This window comes from Pezoporus occidentalis, unplaced genomic scaffold, assembly GCF_034315485.1.
Source record: "Pezoporus occidentalis ecotype Australia unplaced genomic scaffold, CSIRO_AGI_Poc_V1 ctg344, whole genome shotgun sequence".
Lineage (NCBI taxonomy): Eukaryota > Metazoa > Chordata > Aves > Psittaciformes > Psittacidae > Pezoporus > Pezoporus occidentalis.
In genome coordinates, this window is record NW_026915419.1 from 16,056 (window position 1) to 32,106 (window position 16,051).

The following is a 16,051-nucleotide window of genomic DNA, read 5'->3' on the forward strand; positions in this document are numbered from 1 at the left end:
CCCCAACATCCCCGTGGGAGTCCCATAGCGCCTCGGTCGCCCCACAGCCTGCAGGGACAGACCCACAGACCCATAGGACCCACATGGGGTCCTCAGCATCCCCCACAGGGACCCCCCTGAACCATCCATGGGGACACCCGTGAGGGGTCTTTGGCCCCATGGGGACCCCAAGCTCCCCATGGAGACACCAACCTCCCATAGGAACACATGGGGGGTTCCCATGGGCTCTCAGACCCAAACCCCACAACCTGAGCATCCAGTGACCCCCAGAGGGGGACAGGTTGGGGTGAGCCAGACCCACATCCCCCAAAACCAGCCAGGGTCCTCTCTGTGTGTGTGCGTATCCCACCCAGTTAGGCCACTTCCAGGGGGTCACCGCAGTGCATTGTGGGAAACTCCCCATCACCACCATGGGGCGGTGGGATGGAGCCTTGGGGGGGGGGGGTTCGCCCCCATGGGGGCTGGCACAAGGCCCCATGCCAAGGCCGGGAGGGGCTGGGGGGGGCCCGCCTGGGTGCTGGTGCATGATGTCAGGCAGGGGCGGGAGCTGGCGCAGGTAGATAAAGCCGTGGAGAACAGGAATCCCCGGTCCGGCGGGGCGGGAGGGTGCCGGGACACGGCGGGAGCCTGCAGGTAGGAACGGGGCCGGGATGGGCACCCCCCCCCCCCCCCCTTCCCCCCGGAGCCGTGGGGCTGTGGGGACAGCCCCGGATATCGGCCCCATCCCATCCGCACGACCCCCGGCCCCCCGCTGCCCCTCAACTTCTTCCCTCCCACCTTCCTCCCGGCTCTTCCTCCTCCTCTGCCCGCCCCGGCACGGCCCCATTGCTGCTGCCCCACAGCCTCGGCAACCACCGGCACCTCTGAGCACAGCTCGGGGTCCTGGCTCCTCACCCCAGAGCCCTGCTGGCCCCAGGCCCCCTGCCCTATAGCCCTGGTGGCCCTGGGCCCCTGTGTCCTAATCCTGGTGGCTCTGGGAGCTTGCCCTATAGCCCTGGTGGCCCTGGGACCCCATCTCTTAGCCTGAACGTCCTCCAGTCCCCCTGCCCCACAGTTCTGCTGGTCCTGGGAGCCCATCCCTTAGACTTGGTGGCCCTGGGACCCTGTCCCCTAAACCCGGTGGCCCCTGGTTCCCCTGCTCCATAACCCTGGTGGCCCTGGTCCCCTTGACCCACAGCCCCTGGTCCCCCCCCCCGCTGTTTGTGCCAGACCCTGTGGACAGCCTATGGTCCCCCATCATCGTCACCATCCCCTCAGAGCCCTGTGTCACCGCCACAGGGACAAAGGCTGCCATCGGGGTGACCTGAGGCCACGGTGATGGGCTGGCGGGTTGGTGGCAGGGCTGTGCCATTGACCCAGCACCCTGTGGGCTCCCCTGTCTGTCACGTCCCCATCAGCCGCCCCAGTGTCCCCTGTGTGGGTCTTCCACCACATCCCACCTCAGGCAGCATCACCCCACATGACCCCATCTGTCCCCTATGGCCCTGTGCTCGCCGTAGGGCCTGGCCAGGCAGGGACACCCCATCCCGGCCCCTCCAGCACAGCCAGGGCAGGGATGGGGACGTGGTGGGGACAGGGATGAGGATGATGATGGCGTTGGTCCTGCCTGGTCCTGGACTTGGACCCTGAGCAGGCCAGGGAGCAGGAGACGGGCACGGGGACAGGCAGGGGATGGGGATGGGTGAATGTTTAACCTGGTCCTGTGAGTCAGCCTGGGACTGATGGGACCTGGTGTTGGTGTTCCCACAGCTGGTGGCCCTGGGACCCCATCCCTTAGGTTCAGTGGCCCTGGGACCCCATCCGTTAGGTTTGGTGGCCCTGGACCCCATGCCTTAGGTTCAGTGGCCCTGGACCCCATCCCTTAGGTTCGGTGGCCCTGGTCCCCATTCCTTTGGTTCAGTGGCCCTGGGACCCCATCCCTTAGGTTCGGTGGCCCTGGTCCCCATTCCTTTGGTTCAGTGGCCCTGGACCCCATCCCTTTGGTTCAGTGGCCCTGGGACCCCATCCCTTTGGTTCAGTGGCCCTAGGACCCCATCCCTTAGGTTCGGTGGCCCTGGTCCCCATCCCTTAGTTTCGGTGGCCCTGGGACCCCATCCCTTATGTTCAGTGGCCCTAGGACCCCATCCCTTAGGTTCGGTGGCCCTGGTCCCCATCCCTTAGTTTCGGTGGCCCTGGGACCCCATCCCTTTGATTCAGTGGCCCTGGTCCCCATCCCTTAGGTTTGGTGGCCCTGGGACCCCATCCCTTAGGTTCGGTGGCCCTAGGACCCCATCCCTTTGGTTTCATGGCCCTGGTCCCCATCCCTTTGGTTTCATGGCCCTGGACCCCATCCCTTAGGTTCGGTGGCCCTGGTCCCCATCCCTTAGGTTCGGTGGCTGTGGTCCCCGTGCCCCACAGCTCGGTGCTGGGTGGTGCTGGCGGGCTCCGTGCGTGCATTACGTGTGCCACGTGCCGACGGCCGCGCCGAGCGGTGCCGTGGGGCTCCCCATGGCGGGGACATCGCAACCGGGGTCCGTGCTCCCCCCGGCCCTCCCCTCCGAACCCCGCGTGGGCACCGGCACCGGGCGGGCCGGGACCGGGGGCGAGGGGAGCCGGGGCCGGCGGCGGAGCTCGGGGCCGTTCCCACGGCGGAGCCCGGCCCGGATGCCAGCGCTGGGAGGTGCGGAGGGGAGCGGCCCCAGAACCGGTTTGGCCGGACCCGGGGCCGTGCCTGGGCTCGGTCCCCGCCGCTCTCCGCTTCCTGCTCCCCCGCTGCAGTCCCGCGCTGCTGCTCCCGTCTCGTTTCGGCCCCGTGGGTCCGGTCTCCATCACCCTGGGTTGGTGGCTCCGCTGTCACCAAGCGGTGCCCGGGGGGTGATGGTGGGGCTGTGCTCTCGCTCCTGTCCCGTCCCGTCCCCCCCCCCCGCAGCCCGGTTCCTGCCTTGGGATGGGGCTGGAAGGACGGGGACACCCCAGCCCCGGGCAGCCCCTCGGGGCTCGGCCCCAGCTGGCTCAGGGCACCGCAGGCTGAGTCACGGCGCGTCTGGGCGCCGGCAAAACACCCCCCGGGGTGCGGGGGGGGGGTCCTGGGTGTTGTCCCATGGGGGACGAGGAGCCAGAGCGTGGTGTGGTGCTAGACCGGTCCCTCCGTCCCCTCCAGATAATGCCATGGATGGGGGGGCTCAGCAGAGCAGCCTCCGGGAGCCCCCCGGGCCGGGCAGCGCGGAGCAGGAAGAGCGGGATGGGGGCGAGGGACCCCCCGAGCTCAAGCGCTCCCAGCCCCTCTTCATCCATGGCAGCAGGTAGGTGGGGCGGTGGGGGGGGTCCCTTGTGGATGCTGGGGGGGGGGGTCAGCGCGTTGAGACGCGGGGTGCTCAGCGCTCAGCCCCTCTCTGCCCGCAGCCGGCAGCCTCTGGAAGAGGAGCCGCGGGCCTCGTCGCTCCCCAGCATTCCCAACCCCTTCCCCGAGCTCTGCAGCCCCTCCAACTCCCCCATCCTCAGCAGCCCGGCCCTGGGGCAGGGCCCCCCCCGCGAAGGAGCCTTGCACGTGAGTTGTGTGGCACAGAGAGGGCAGGGGATGGGATGGGAATGGGATGGGGATGGGGATGGGAATGGGATGGGATGGGGATGGGGATGGGGATGGGGATGGGGATGGGGATGGGGATGGGATGGGATGGGGATGGGGATGGGATGGGGATGGGGATGGGGATGGGGATGGGGATGGGGATGGGATGGGGATGGGGATGGGATGGGATGGGGATGGGGATGGGGATGGGGTGGGGATGGGATGGGGATGGGATGGGATGGGATGGGGAGGGAACGGGGATGGGATGGGGAGGGGGACGGGGATGGGATGGGGATGGGGACGGGGATGGGATGGGGATGGGGATGGGATGGGATGGGGATGGGGATGGGGATGGGGTTGGGTGGGGATGGGAATGGGAATGGGGATGCTCCTGACCCCGGTCAGGGTCCTGATGCCGTGACCGTGCAGGTGGTGAAGGTGTTCGGGGAGGACGGCGCCTGCCGCTCGCTGGAGGCGGCAGCGGGGACCACAGCGCGGCAGCTCTGCGAGACGCTGGTGCGGAGGACGCGGGCGCTGCAGGACCACAGCTGGGCTCTGGTTGAGCTGCACCAGCACCTGGGCCTGGGTGAGCGGCTGGGGTGGTGCTGAGCGCGGCGCTGGGGTCCTCGGGGTGAGGATGTGGGGCTGATGGATGAGGCCAGAGGAGGGCAAGGGGATGCTGCGAGGGCTGGAGCAGCTCTGCTCTGGAGCCAGGCTGAGAAAGCTGGGCTGGGGCAGCCTGGAGAAGAGAAGGCTCCTGAAGGGGAGACCTGAGAGCAGCTCCAGTGCCTGAAGGGGCTGCAGGAAAGCTGGAGAGGGGCTTGGGACAAGGGATGTAGGGACGGGACAAGGGGGAATGGCTTTAACCTGCCCGAGGGGAGACTGAGATGAGCTCTGAGGCAGAAGCTCTTCCCTGTGAGGGTGCTGAGGTGCTGGCACAGGGTGCCCAGAGAAGCTGTGGCTGCCCCATCCCTGGCAGTGTTCAAGGCCAGGTTGGACACAGGGGCTTGGAGCAAGCTGCTCTATGGAAGGGGTCCCTGCCTGTGGCAGGGGTTGGGACTGGATCCACTCTAAGCTCCCTTCAAGCCAAACCAGGCTGCAGCTCCATGATTCCATGGCACTCTGTGGTGCTGGGATCCCCCCCCTGCCGCCCCACTGAGCCCTGTCCCCCCCGCAGAGCGGTGCCTGGAGGACCACGAGTTGGTGCTGGAGGTGCAGAGCTCTTGGCCCCCCGGCGCTGACGCCCGCTTCGTCTTCCGCAAGAACTTCGCCAAGTACGAGCTCTTCAAGAGCCCCGCGGTAGGCGCCTGCACCCAGGGGACCCCAGCACCCCAGGAGCACCCCCAGCCCCTCATAGCTCAACCCTGACCCCCTCTCCCCCCCCCCCCCAGCAGTCCCTGTTTCCCGAGGTGATGGTGTCCAGCTGCCTGGAGGCGAACAAGAGCATGGCACACTCCGAGCTCATCCAGGTACGGAGCCAGCGTGCCCGGATGGGCTGCGTCCCAGCGTTGGGTGTATGGAACCCCGCCGTGCCATGGGGCCCCCACCGTGCCCCTCAGCCCTCTTCTCCCCCCCAGAACTTCCTCAACTCCGGGAGCTGCCCCGAGGTCCAGGGCTTCCTGCAGCTGCGGGAGCCGGGCCGCAAGGTCTGGAAGCGGTTCTACTTCTCGCTGCGCCGCTCGGGGCTCTATTACTCCACCAAAGGCACCTCCAAGGTGAGGATGAGGCAGGGAGCACCATGGGGAGGGGGTGCAGCGGGGCCAGCCCTGACCCCTGTCCCCATCCCAGGACCCCCGGCACCTCCAGTACTTCGCTGACCTCTCCGAGTCCAACATCTACTACGTGACGCAGGGCAAGAAGCACTACGGGACACCCACTGAGTTTGGCTTCTGCATCAAGGTGGGGATGTGGCTCCTGCCTGGGGGGCCTGGGCCTTCTCTGTCCCCTTCCTTGCCAAGGGGGGGGGTCTCTGCTCCCCACCAAGACCCATCCGGGGCTGCTCCATGACGGCTTCAGCCTCTCCCCACAGCCCTACAAGGTGCGGAGTGGGGTGAAGGGCCTGAAGCTGCTCTGCAGTGAGGATGAGCAGAGCCGGAGCTGCTGGATGGCGGCTTTCCGCCTCTTCAAGGTGAGCCCCGGGCACAACGAGGTGTTACTGGTCCCATGCTGGGGGGGGATAGCAATGGGATGCTGGGGGGATGCTGGTGGGTGCTGGGGAGATACCAGTGGGATGCTGGAGGGATGCTGGGGAGATACCAGTGGGATGCTGGAGGGATGCTGGGGAGATACCAGTGGGATGCTGGAGGGATGCTGGGGAGATACCAGTGGGATGCTGGAGGGATGCTGGGGAGATACCAGTGGGATGCTGAGGGGATGCTGGAGGGATGCTGGAGGGATGCTGGGGGGATGCTGGGGATATACCAATGGGATGCTGGGGAGATGCTGGTGGGATACTGGGGATATACCAATGGGCTGCTTGAGGGATGCTGGGGATATACCAATGGGATGCTGGGGGGATGCTGGTGGGATGCTGGGGAGATACCGGTGGGACGCTGGAGGGATGCTGGCAGGGATACCAATGGGATGCTGGGGAGATGCTGGAGGGGTGATGGGGAAATGCTGGAGGGATGCTGAGGGGATACCAATGGGATGCTGGGGTGATGCTGGTGGGATGCTGAGGGGATAACAATGGGATGGTGGGGGGATTCTGGTGGGATGCTGGGGGATACCAATGGGATGGTGGGGGGATTCTGGTGGGATGCTGGGGGATACCAATGGGATGCTGGGGGGATTCTGGTGGGATGCTGGGGGATACCAATGGGATGGTGGGGGGATGCTGGTGGGATGCTGGTGAGATACCAGTGGGACGCTGGAGGGATGCTGGGGGGGATACCAATGGGATGCTAGGGGGATGCTGGAGGGATGCTGGGGGGATACCAATGGGATGGTGGGGGATGTCCCCATCACTGTGGTACAAGAGATGCAGGATGGGTGTCCCCATCCCCACACGGGGTGGATGTGGAGGTCTCTGTGTCCCCCCCCCTTGCACTGTGGGGCATTCCCCCTCACGGGGCTGCCCCCCAGTATGGCATGCAGCTCTACCGCAACTACCAGCAAGCCCAGGCGCGGCTGAGCCAGCCCCACTGGATCGGCCCCACGCCCCTGGTGAGTGCCAGTGACCCCCCCCCCCCTCACCCTGCAGCCCCCATCCCATGGGGGACCCCTCCATCACCCCCCGGTCCCTCGCAGCGGAGCGTCTCGGACAACGCGCTCGTGGCCATGGACTTCTCGGGGTGCACGGGCCGGGTGATCGAGAACCCCAGCGAGGTGCTGAGCGTGGCCCTGGAGGAGGCGCAGGCCTGGAGGGTGAGTTTTGGGGTGCAGGATGAGGGGTCGTACACACACACCCCCCCCAAACCCCATCCTAACACCTTGCTCCTTGCTTTGCATGGCCAGAAGAAGACGACGCACCGGTACAGCCTGCCGGCAGCGTGCCACAGCTCCCCGCTCAGCGCCGGTGAGCAGCACCATGTGGTGCCATGGGGTGGATGTGTGTGTGTGTGGGGGGGGTGTCCCTTCTTGGGGTCAGCCCCGAGCCTGACACCCGTGTCCCCGCAGCGATCCATCGCACCCAGCCCTGGTTCCATGGGCGCATCTCCCGGGAGGACACGCAGCAGCTCATCGGCCGGCAGGGCTTGGTGGATGGGTATGGGGCCATGGGGTGAGGGGGGCCCTGGGGATCATTGTGGGGGGGACACACATGATTCCATGCATGGGGACTCGAACCCGTGGGCACTGCAGGGATGTGGGGAGCTGTGGGATCCCAGGGCACCCCCCCCTCCCAGGGTTTACATGGGATCTGCAGCCCGTGGGGGGCTTGGGAAATGGGATTTGGGGGGGGAACCCTTGGGGAGGGGGGAATGGGGGGGGAGAGGACCCATGGGTTTGGGGGGGGGGCCCAGTGACCCCCCCCCGGTGCTCGCAGCGTGTTCCTGGTGCGGGAGAGCCAGCGCAACCCCAAGGGCTTCGTGCTGTCCCTGTGCCACCTGCAGCGGGTCAAGCACTATCTCATCCTGCCGGTGAGTGCCGCAGCAGGGCCGGGGGGGGCCCGCAGTGTGTGTGTGTGTATGGGGGGGTCCTGACCCTGCACCCCCCTCCATGGCAGAGCGAAGAGGAGGGGCGGCTTTACTTCACCATGGACGATGGGCAGACGCGCTTCGCCGACCTCATCCAGCTCGTGGAGTTCCACCAGATCAACCGCGGCATCCTGCCCTGCAAGCTGAGGCACTACTGCACCTGCGTGGCCCTCTGAGCCCGGCACCGGCACGGCGCCAGCACAGCACCGCCATGGCACAGCACCGCCATGGCACAGCACCACCATGGCACAGCACCACCATGGCACAGCACCAGCACAGCACCAGCACAGCACCGCCATGGCACAGCACCACCGTGGCACAGCACCAGCACAGCACCGCCATGGCACAGCACCGCCACGGCACAGCACCGCCGTGGCACAGCACCAGCACAGCACCGCCATGGCACAGCCCGGCACCGGCACAGCACCAGCACAGCACCGCCGTGGCACAGCCCGGCACCGGCACAGCACCAGCACAGCACCGCAGTGGCATAGCACCGCCACGGCACAGCACCACCATGGCACAGCCTGGCACCGGCACAGCACCAGCACAGCACCGCCATGGCACAGCCCGGCACTGCAGCCATGGCTCGGGTGTGCCGGAGCAGGATGGGCCCAGCTCGGTGCAGGGAACACGATGGCTCCTGCACCACTGACCATCCCCAGTGCCGGCTTTGCCCGTGGGGTCCTGGGGTGCCACCGCCACCGGGTCCCCCCCAACTCAAGCACTTTGTCCACCCCCCGTCCCCACAGCGCCAGCCCCGAGGGTCCCCGTGTTGGGGGGGGGGGGGGGGGCCTGGAGCTCCTCTCACTCCCAGGCCAGGCGGGTTTGGGGGTCCCAGGGGAAGGGGGTGCGGGGGGCACCCAGCACCCGGTGTCCCCCCCGTCCCCCGTCCCCACAAGGCCAGTTCAACTGTGACGTGTTTTATACCACTGAGAATAAAGGTTATTTTTGCAGAGCTCCCGTCTCAAAACGGGGGTGCTGGGGGGGGGTCCCCGTGTCCTCACAGTGCCCCGGGTCCTACACAAAGACCCCTCTGTGCACCACGTGCGGCTCGGCCACGCGGCCACCGGCAAATCCCGGGATGGGGATTAACGGGAGAGGATTAAGAGCCTGGATCTGGATGGATGGATGGGGGGGGGGGGGGGGCTGGAGAAGCCGCTATTAAAGGTTGGGGGGCCTGGAGCAGGGCTGTGACCCCCCCCGGTTCCAATGGCTCCCAAGACGGTGCTGATCACCGGCTGCTCCTCCGGCATCGGGCTGGCGCTGGCGGCGCGGCTGGCGCGGGACAAGCAGCGCCGCTTCCGAGGTGAGCGGGGTGCAAGGGGGACCCCCCCCCCCATTGCCAAAAGTGGGGGGAGATCCTGCGTGGGGCTGAGCCGCCTCTGCCGCAGTCATTGCCACCATGCGGGACACGGGCAGGAGAGCGGCGCTGGTGGCCGCCGCGGGGCCGGCGCTGGGTACCACTCTGCACATCAAGCAGTTGGATGTGTGTGATGAAGGCTCCATCCGCGCCTGCATCGACAGCATCCCCGGGAGGCACATCGACGTCCTGGGTGAGCCCCGGACACCCCTGCCACCGCCGCACCGGAGCCCCATGCCCTAGGCACTGTCAGTGCCATGCGAGCCCCATGCTGGGGACCCTCTGTGTCAGGGAGTCCCCATGGACATCCTGCACCAGCAAAACCCTGACCCCATGCAACAGGGACCCCCCATTATGGGGACATCCTGCATCAGGGACCCCCCATTATGGGGACGTCCTGCATTAGGGACCTCCATTCTGGGGACATCCTGCATCAGGGACCCCCATTCTGGGGACATCCTGCATCAGGGACCCCCATTCTGGGGACGTCCTGCACCGGGGACCCCCATTCTGGGGATGTCCTGCATCGGGGACCCCCATTCTGGGGACATCCTGCATCAGGGACCCCCATTATGGGGACGTCCTGCATCAGGGACCCCCATTCTGAGGACATCCTGCATCAGGGACCCCCATTATGGGGATGTCCTGCATCAGGGACCCCCATTCTGGGGACATCCTGCATCAGGGACCCCCATTCTGGGGACGTCCTGCACCGGGGACCCCCATTCTGGGGACATCCTGCATCAGGGACCCCCATTATGGGGACGTCCTGCATCAGGGACCCCCATTCTGGGGACATTCTGCACCAGGGACCCCCATTCTGGGGACGTCCTGCACCAGGGACCCCCATTCTGGGGACACCCTGCACCAGGGACCCCCATTCTGGGACCCCCCCAGTGCCCTGGGTCTGTCCATGCCAAGCATGTCTCATGCAGTGGTGGGGATGCTCCACACCAGGTACCCCCAATGCCAGGGGCATCTTGCACCAGGGACCCTCAGTGCACTGGGGACCTTCTGCGCTAGGTGCCAGGGACCCTCCAAACGCAGGGCACCCCATACTGGGCACCGTTTGGGCCATAGTGGGGCCATAGATGCCCCAGTGATGTCCTGTGCCCCCAGTCAGCAACGCCGGGGTGGGCATGGTGGGACCGCTGGAGTGCCAGAGCCTGGCGGCCATGCAGAGCCTCATGGACACCAACTTCTTCGGCCTCGTCCGCCTGGTCAAGGAGGTGCTGCCCGACATGAAGCGGCGCCGCGGGGGGCACATCGTGGTCATCAGCAGCATCATGGGCCTGCAGGGTAAACCGATGGGGAGGGGGGCAATGGGGCACCCCAATGGGAATAACCCACATCCCCCTCCATGCCCTGACCAGGACCCTCCACCCCATCCAGGCATCGTCTTCAATGACATCTACGCAGCGTCCAAGTTCGCCGTGGAGGGGTTCTGCGAGAGCCTCGTGGTGCAGGCGCGGCGCTTCGACGTGGCGTGAGTGCAAGGGGCCCGGCAGCCCTCCCAAGGGGCAGGGGAGGGTTTGGGGGTACCGGGGTCCCCAGTGCCCCGTCCCTGGGCAGGATCAGCCTCGTGGAGCCGGGCCCGGTGACGACGGAGTTCGAGACGAAGCTGTACCAAGAAGCCGAACGCGCCGACTACTCGCAGACCGACCCCGAGACGGCCGAGATCTTCACCCAGCTCTACCTGAGGAACTCCAGGGACGTCTTCGCCAGCCTGGGGCAGACCCCTGAGGACATCGCGGAGGTGACCAAGGAGCAGGGGCTGTCCCCCGCCCGCGCTGGGCTGTTTAGAGGGGCCTCAATTAGTCCTAATGAGGAGCAGCAGGGCTGGGGTCCCACCATGAGAGCTCCTTCCTCCTGAGCTCCATCCTCATAGGGCTGAGCCTGGCTGGGAATGGGGCTGGGGTGAGATGGGGATGGGATGGGGATGGGGATAGGACTGGAAGTGGTTGAGGATGGGGATAGGATGGGAATGGGAAGGAGGTGGGAATGGAAATAGGGATGGGGATAGGATGGGATCAGAATGGGATTGGGGATGGGGATGGGAATGGGATGGGGATAGGACTGGAAGTGGGTGGGGATGAGGATAGGATGGGAATTGGAAGGAGGTGGGAATGGGAATGGGAATGGGAATGGAAATAGGAATGGGGATGGGATTGGAATGGGATTGGGGATGGGGATGTGGCGCAGACAGGATGGAGAAGGGATGGGGATAGGAATGGGATGGGAATGGAAATAGGGAAGGGGATAGGATGGGATCAGAATGGGTTTGGGGATGGGAATGTAGTGCAGACAGGATGGAGAAGGGATGGGTATGGGAATGGGATGGGAATGGGAAGGGGAATGGAAATAGGGGTGGGGATAGGATGGGATCAGAGTGGGATTGGGGATGGGGATGTGGTGCAGATAGGATGGAGAAGGGATGCGGGTGGGAATGGGAAGGGGAAAGGAAATTGGAATGGCGATAGAATGGGATCAGAATGGGATCAGAGGAATTGGAATGCAGTGCAGGTAGGATGGAAAGGGGATGAGGATGAGAACGGGATGAGAACGGGGATGGGGTGGGATGAGATGCGATGGACATAGGGATGGGAGGGGAAGAAGCTGGAGATGGGGATAGGATGGGAGTGAGAAGGGGATGCAATGGGGGTTGAGGTGGGGGGCTGATGGGACGGCAAAGGGCTGGGGCTGGCGGCGTGTGGCGATGGGCACAGCCGCGTCCCCACGCGCAGCACACGCTGCGGGTGATCGCGGCGCAGCGGCCGCCCTTCCGGCACCGAACCAACGCGGCGTTCACGGCGATGGCGGCACTGAAACACGCCGACCCCGGCGGCACCCTCGTCACCGGCGCCTTCTACCAGCTGGTGTTCAAGCACGACGCGGTGCTGAGGCTCGGCCTCCGCGCCATCCGCCTGCTCCGCTGGAACATCCGCAAGGTGAAGGAGGGAGCCCGGCTCCTGGGCCTCAGATAGCCCCATAGGGGGCAGCTCGGAGGTGGGGGGGCCGGGACCCGTGTGGGGTTTCACTTGCTGCTCCCAGCCCCAAATCGTGCCGCATTAAAGCCGGGAGTGGTGTTTTTAAGCCGCGCCGGTGAGCAGCAGAGAGCAGCGGCTGTGATGGTGCTGGGAAGGGCACCCAGCGCCCCACATCCATGGGTACATGGCACCCCGAGGCCCTTGGGTTGGTCATCGTCCCCCGATGGCTGCACCCTCTGTCCCCATGGGCACTGCTGTGGGACTGGCAATGCCCCTGCTGGGGGGCTCCGGTGTCACCCCCCCATCAGCACGGAGCCCTACAGCCCTGGGGCTGCAGGGAAATGGGTGCAGGGTGCAGAGGGTGTGTGGCGTGCTCAAGGTGCATGGAGGGTGCATGGGGGGTGCCAAGGGATGCAGGATGGACCTGGAGATCAGGATGGGATGTGTGCAGACAGGATGGAAAGGGGATGAGGATGGGTTGGGGTGGGTACAGGGATGGGATGGGAAGAAGCTGGGGTTAGGGGTAGGATGGGAATGTGAAGGAGATGGAAAGGGAACAGGGATGGAGGTGAAACTGGGCTGCAGACAGGATGGAAAGGGGATGAGGATGAGATGGGGTGGGCATAGGGATGGGATGGGAAGAAGCTGGGGATAGGGATAGGATGGGAATGAGAAGGAGATGGAAAGGGAATGGGGATGGAGGTGGAGCTGAGGTGCAGATGGAATAGGAATGGGGATGGAGGTGGAGCTGGGCTGAAGACAGGATGGAAAGGGGATGAGGATGAGATGGGATGGACAGAGGGGTGGGATGGGAAGAAGCTGGGGATAGGGATAGGATGGGAATGTGAAGGAGATGGAATGGGAACAGGGATGGAGGTGAAGCTGAGCTCCAGACAGGATGGAGAGGGGATGGGGATGAGGTGGGATGGGGATGGGGTGACGATGTGCACAGGAAGGGCAAAGCCCCGTCCCCACGTGCAGCACAGCACAGGGTGCAGGGTGCAGGGTGCACGGTGGGTGCAGCGCCAGGCGCAGATGTGTCAGGGCGCCCCAGCAGGGTGCTGCTGTGTGGGTGCTGCTGTGACTGCACACGGTGAGAGCAAGGGGAAACCGCGCTCCCCAGAACCCATCCCAGCTCCCACCGTGCTCCCCAGTGCTCCCCCATGCCCGGGATGGCGAGCGGCCGCACGTGTGATGTGGGTGCAGCCCCTAACCCCCCCCCCGTGTGTGCGATGGGATGGATGGTGCTGTGCACCAGGCCGTGCCGTGCACGTGGCCCATCCGGGGGCAGGATGGGTGGAGGAGCTGAAGGAGGACCCACGTTTTGCATGACCCCCCCTTCTCGCACGAGCTCCGTAGCTGGGGCTATGGCGGTGGTGCAGCACCTGCGGGCCGTGCTGGGTGACACCAAAGCGGTGGCAGAGCCACAACCTCCCCCCCCCCCCCCCCGCACTGTGGTTTCTGCACCTTTGAGTAACTTTCTCCACTCCGGGGGGGGCTGCAACAGCCTGGGGGGGGCCCCAAGGGAGGCTCAGCCCCCCCTACACCCCCCAACACACAGCCACAGCTGTGGGAAATGGGGCTAAGGGAGGGCAGGACCCCCCCACACGTACCCCCAGCCCCACAGGGAGCAGGGGAGCAGCAGTGGGGCTGTGGCTGGGGGGGGAGCAGGATCATTCCCAACGTTCCTGTGGTGGCTTTGGCTCCGCTCACAGCCTGCGGTGGGAAAAGCGAGGGGGGAAACGGAACTGGGCGAGGGGTTCCTCCATTGATGGGAGGCACCGGGGCCGTGCTTATGGCTGAGGAGCATCAGCCCCAGCCTGGGAGCATCCTCCCTGCTCATGGAGCACCGCTGCAGAGCATCACCCAGGCCAGGCTGGACACAGGGGCTTGGAGCAAGCTGCTCCAGTGGAAGGGGTCCCTGCCCAGGGCAGGGGCTGGAGCTGGAGGAGCTTTAAGGTCCCTTCCAATTCAAACCATTCCGTGATCCCCATCCCACTGCGGGGGTGAAGGGGTTGAACCCAAGGGGTTGAAGCTGTTCTTCTACACCCAACCACGTGCTGGGACTTTCCTGTCCCCGGCGAGGCCGCCTGGGACGCGCGGTGTCGCTGCCCAGATGCACTGCTTCGCTGCCATGCAAATGGGGAGCCAGATATAGGCCGTGGAGGGGATGGCACCGGAGCAGGAGGCTCCCCGGGGGGCTCAGGGACGGGGGGTGACAGGAACCTGCTGCCCCCGGCGCGGTGACGCGGTGACAGCCCGGCCATGGCCCTGCTGCACACCCGTGTCCCCCACACTGCGCCTTGGCGGTGCCGGTGTTGGGCACAAGGCTCTGCATGGGGGCATGTGTGAGGCTCCCATTCCACCCCCTCCCATCCCTTCCAATCCCATCCCCACTCCCTCCTATCCCTTCTTATCCCATCCCATTCATTGCTCCCTTTCCCCTCCCGTTGTCACTCAGCCCCCAGGGGAAGCGCAGGGATGTTCCCATGCCCCCGGTTTGGGATCAGAGGATCCCAGCCCATGGTGAGGACGCAGAACGGCGGCGGCTCCTCACCGGGCCGGCGCAGGGGAGTGTGACTCAGCCTGGAGCGTCGCGACACGGAGGAGGAGGAGGTGTTGGTGGTGACTCAAATCCTCCCTGCCCTGCTCTCCCCTCTCCCAGTCGCCGGGCTCTGGAGCTCTCCCGGGGCGGCAGCAGGAGCCGGATGGGATGCTCCGGGGATGCAGCGTCTGACGGGAGTTCGGTGTGTGGCACAAAGCGTGTTTCGACACGACGGTGGAAACGGGTTCCTCTCTGCTCTATCCTCATTACAGCATATCAGCAGATAAGGATCTCCCTGTCATAACACCAACGTCTTCATAAAGCCGGGGCTTTAAAAGCATTTGATTCCAGAAGAGGGCTGGGGAGAGGGGGTGGCATCAAACCAGCTCTTCTTGAGTGAAAAGCCAGGCTGGGGCAGCAGCACAACGCAGGGAAAACACCTCTTGGCTCTTGTGCTGCCCCCAGGCAAGGGAGGATGTGGAGGTAAAAGGCAAAAAGGATCCTCTGGCTTGCTGCTTTTCCCCTTCTGTTTCTCAAGCCTGCCCAGCTCCTCGTGGTAGGTGTCAGGAGAGCGTGCAATGAGCGTGAACAACGTCACCCTGCCTGAAGAGGTGCTGAGAAAGGGCTGTGGGAGGGGTGGTGGGAGCCAGGATGTTTCCATCTGGCTCCAGCCTCACCTTAGGGCAAAGCTGGGCCCATCCTGCAGTGGGCTGGGAGCTGCCTTCACCCCATAGACCTGTCCATGGGCAGGTCACGGAGGACTGTGACACTGCAGGATGCAGCTTGGTGACACCAAGGAGTGTGTCCTGAGGCTGGGAGCAGGGCAGGCAGCCAGGGCATGCCACGGGAATAGCTTCCTGCAGCCCCTTTAGGCCCTGGAGCTGCTCTCAGGTCTCCCCTTCAGGAGCCTTCTCTTGTCCAGGCTGACCCAGCCCAGCTCTCTCAGCCTGGCTCCAGAGCAGAGCTGCTCCAGCCCTGCAGCATCCCCATGGCCTCCTCTGGCCTCATCTGACAGCTCCACGTCCCTCTTGCACTGCTGCCCCAGAGCTGGACACAGAACTTCTGCTCTGCCAGGGCAAATTTGGGCCATTCCCCTCCCTCAAACGCTTGTCCCGGGCTGGCTGGGGGGCCAAGGGAAGCCAGGAGCAGCCCCTGATCAGAGAAGAGGAAGAGGTTTCCTCCCTCATGTGCCACCATTTTCCCCCATTTTCCAGCCCTGAGCACTGCCATCACCTCTGCTTTCACAGAACCACACAACGGTTTGGGTTGGAAGGGACCTTAAAGCTCATCCAGTTCCAACCCCCTGCCATGGGCAGGGCCACCTTCCACCGGACCAGGTTGCTCCAAGTCCCATCCAAGCTGCCTTCAGTGCCTTTAACCATGACGTACATGAGAGTTTATTGAAGTTTTAAAGAACTTCTATCAACTCTGAGGCCCCAGAGGCTGCTTTCTTAGTGCTAAAAGCCACTTCCCTGA

General features: G+C 65.2%; 2 protein-coding genes across 5 annotated transcripts; both read left to right on the forward strand.

Moving 5' to 3' along the window:
* Positions 1-494: 494 nt before the first annotated feature.
* On the forward strand, positions 495-7,900 carry GRB7 (growth factor receptor bound protein 7). Of its 4 annotated transcripts, XM_062629934.1 has the most exons (15): positions 495-633; positions 3,140-3,281; positions 3,382-3,526; positions 3,974-4,130; positions 4,722-4,843; positions 4,936-5,013; positions 5,104-5,259; positions 5,333-5,443; positions 5,574-5,672; positions 6,629-6,709; positions 6,794-6,910; positions 7,001-7,061; positions 7,163-7,250; positions 7,530-7,623; positions 7,710-7,900. In XM_062629934.1, exons 2-15 carry the CDS (start codon positions 3,148-3,150, stop codon positions 7,854-7,856), a joined length of 1,590 nt encoding a protein of 529 aa, XP_062485918.1. In that variant the 5' UTR covers positions 495-633; positions 3,140-3,147; the 3' UTR covers positions 7,857-7,900. The 4 variants fall into 4 exon arrangements, with proteins under 4 accessions (XP_062485918.1, XP_062485920.1, XP_062485919.1 ...); XM_062629936.1 differs by lacking the exon at positions 495-633 and having other exon boundaries at positions 3,095-3,281; positions 7,004-7,061; XM_062629935.1 differs by lacking the exon at positions 495-633 and having other exon boundaries at positions 3,096-3,281; positions 4,939-5,013.
* A 959-nt stretch (positions 7,901-8,859) lies between these two features.
* On the forward strand, positions 8,860-12,027 carry LOC134169436 (retinol dehydrogenase 8-like). Its single transcript, XM_062629938.1, has 6 exons — positions 8,860-8,989; positions 9,075-9,236; positions 10,163-10,342; positions 10,436-10,529; positions 10,616-10,799; positions 11,788-12,027. Exons 1-6 carry the CDS (start codon positions 8,893-8,895, stop codon positions 12,025-12,027), a joined length of 957 nt encoding a protein of 318 aa, XP_062485922.1. The 5' UTR covers positions 8,860-8,892.
* Positions 12,028-16,051: the final 4,024 nt, after the last annotated feature.

What these genes read in the sequence shown, in the direction of transcription:
- GRB7 (XM_062629934.1), top strand. Translation starts at nt 3,148, where the DNA reads ATGGATGGGGGGGCTCAGCAGAGCAGCCTCCGGGAGCCCCCCGGGCCG. An exon ending in CTCTTCATCCATGGCAGCAG is followed by an intron (nt 3,282 to 3,381) that starts GTAGGTGGGGCG and finishes CTCTGCCCGCAG; the next exon opens with CCGGCAGCCTCTGGAAGAGG. An exon ending in CAGCTCCCCGCTCAGCGCCG is followed by an intron (nt 7,062 to 7,162) that starts GTGAGCAGCACC and finishes GTGTCCCCGCAG; the next exon opens with CGATCCATCGCACCCAGCCC.
- LOC134169436 (XM_062629938.1), top strand. Translation starts at nt 8,893, where the DNA reads ATGGCTCCCAAGACGGTGCTGATCACCGGCTGCTCCTCCGGCATCGGG. An exon ending in GAGGCACATCGACGTCCTGG is followed by an intron (nt 9,237 to 10,162) that starts GTGAGCCCCGGA and finishes CTGTGCCCCCAG; the next exon opens with TCAGCAACGCCGGGGTGGGC. An exon ending in GCGCGGCGCTTCGACGTGGC is followed by an intron (nt 10,530 to 10,615) that starts GTGAGTGCAAGG and finishes GTCCCTGGGCAG; the next exon opens with GATCAGCCTCGTGGAGCCGG.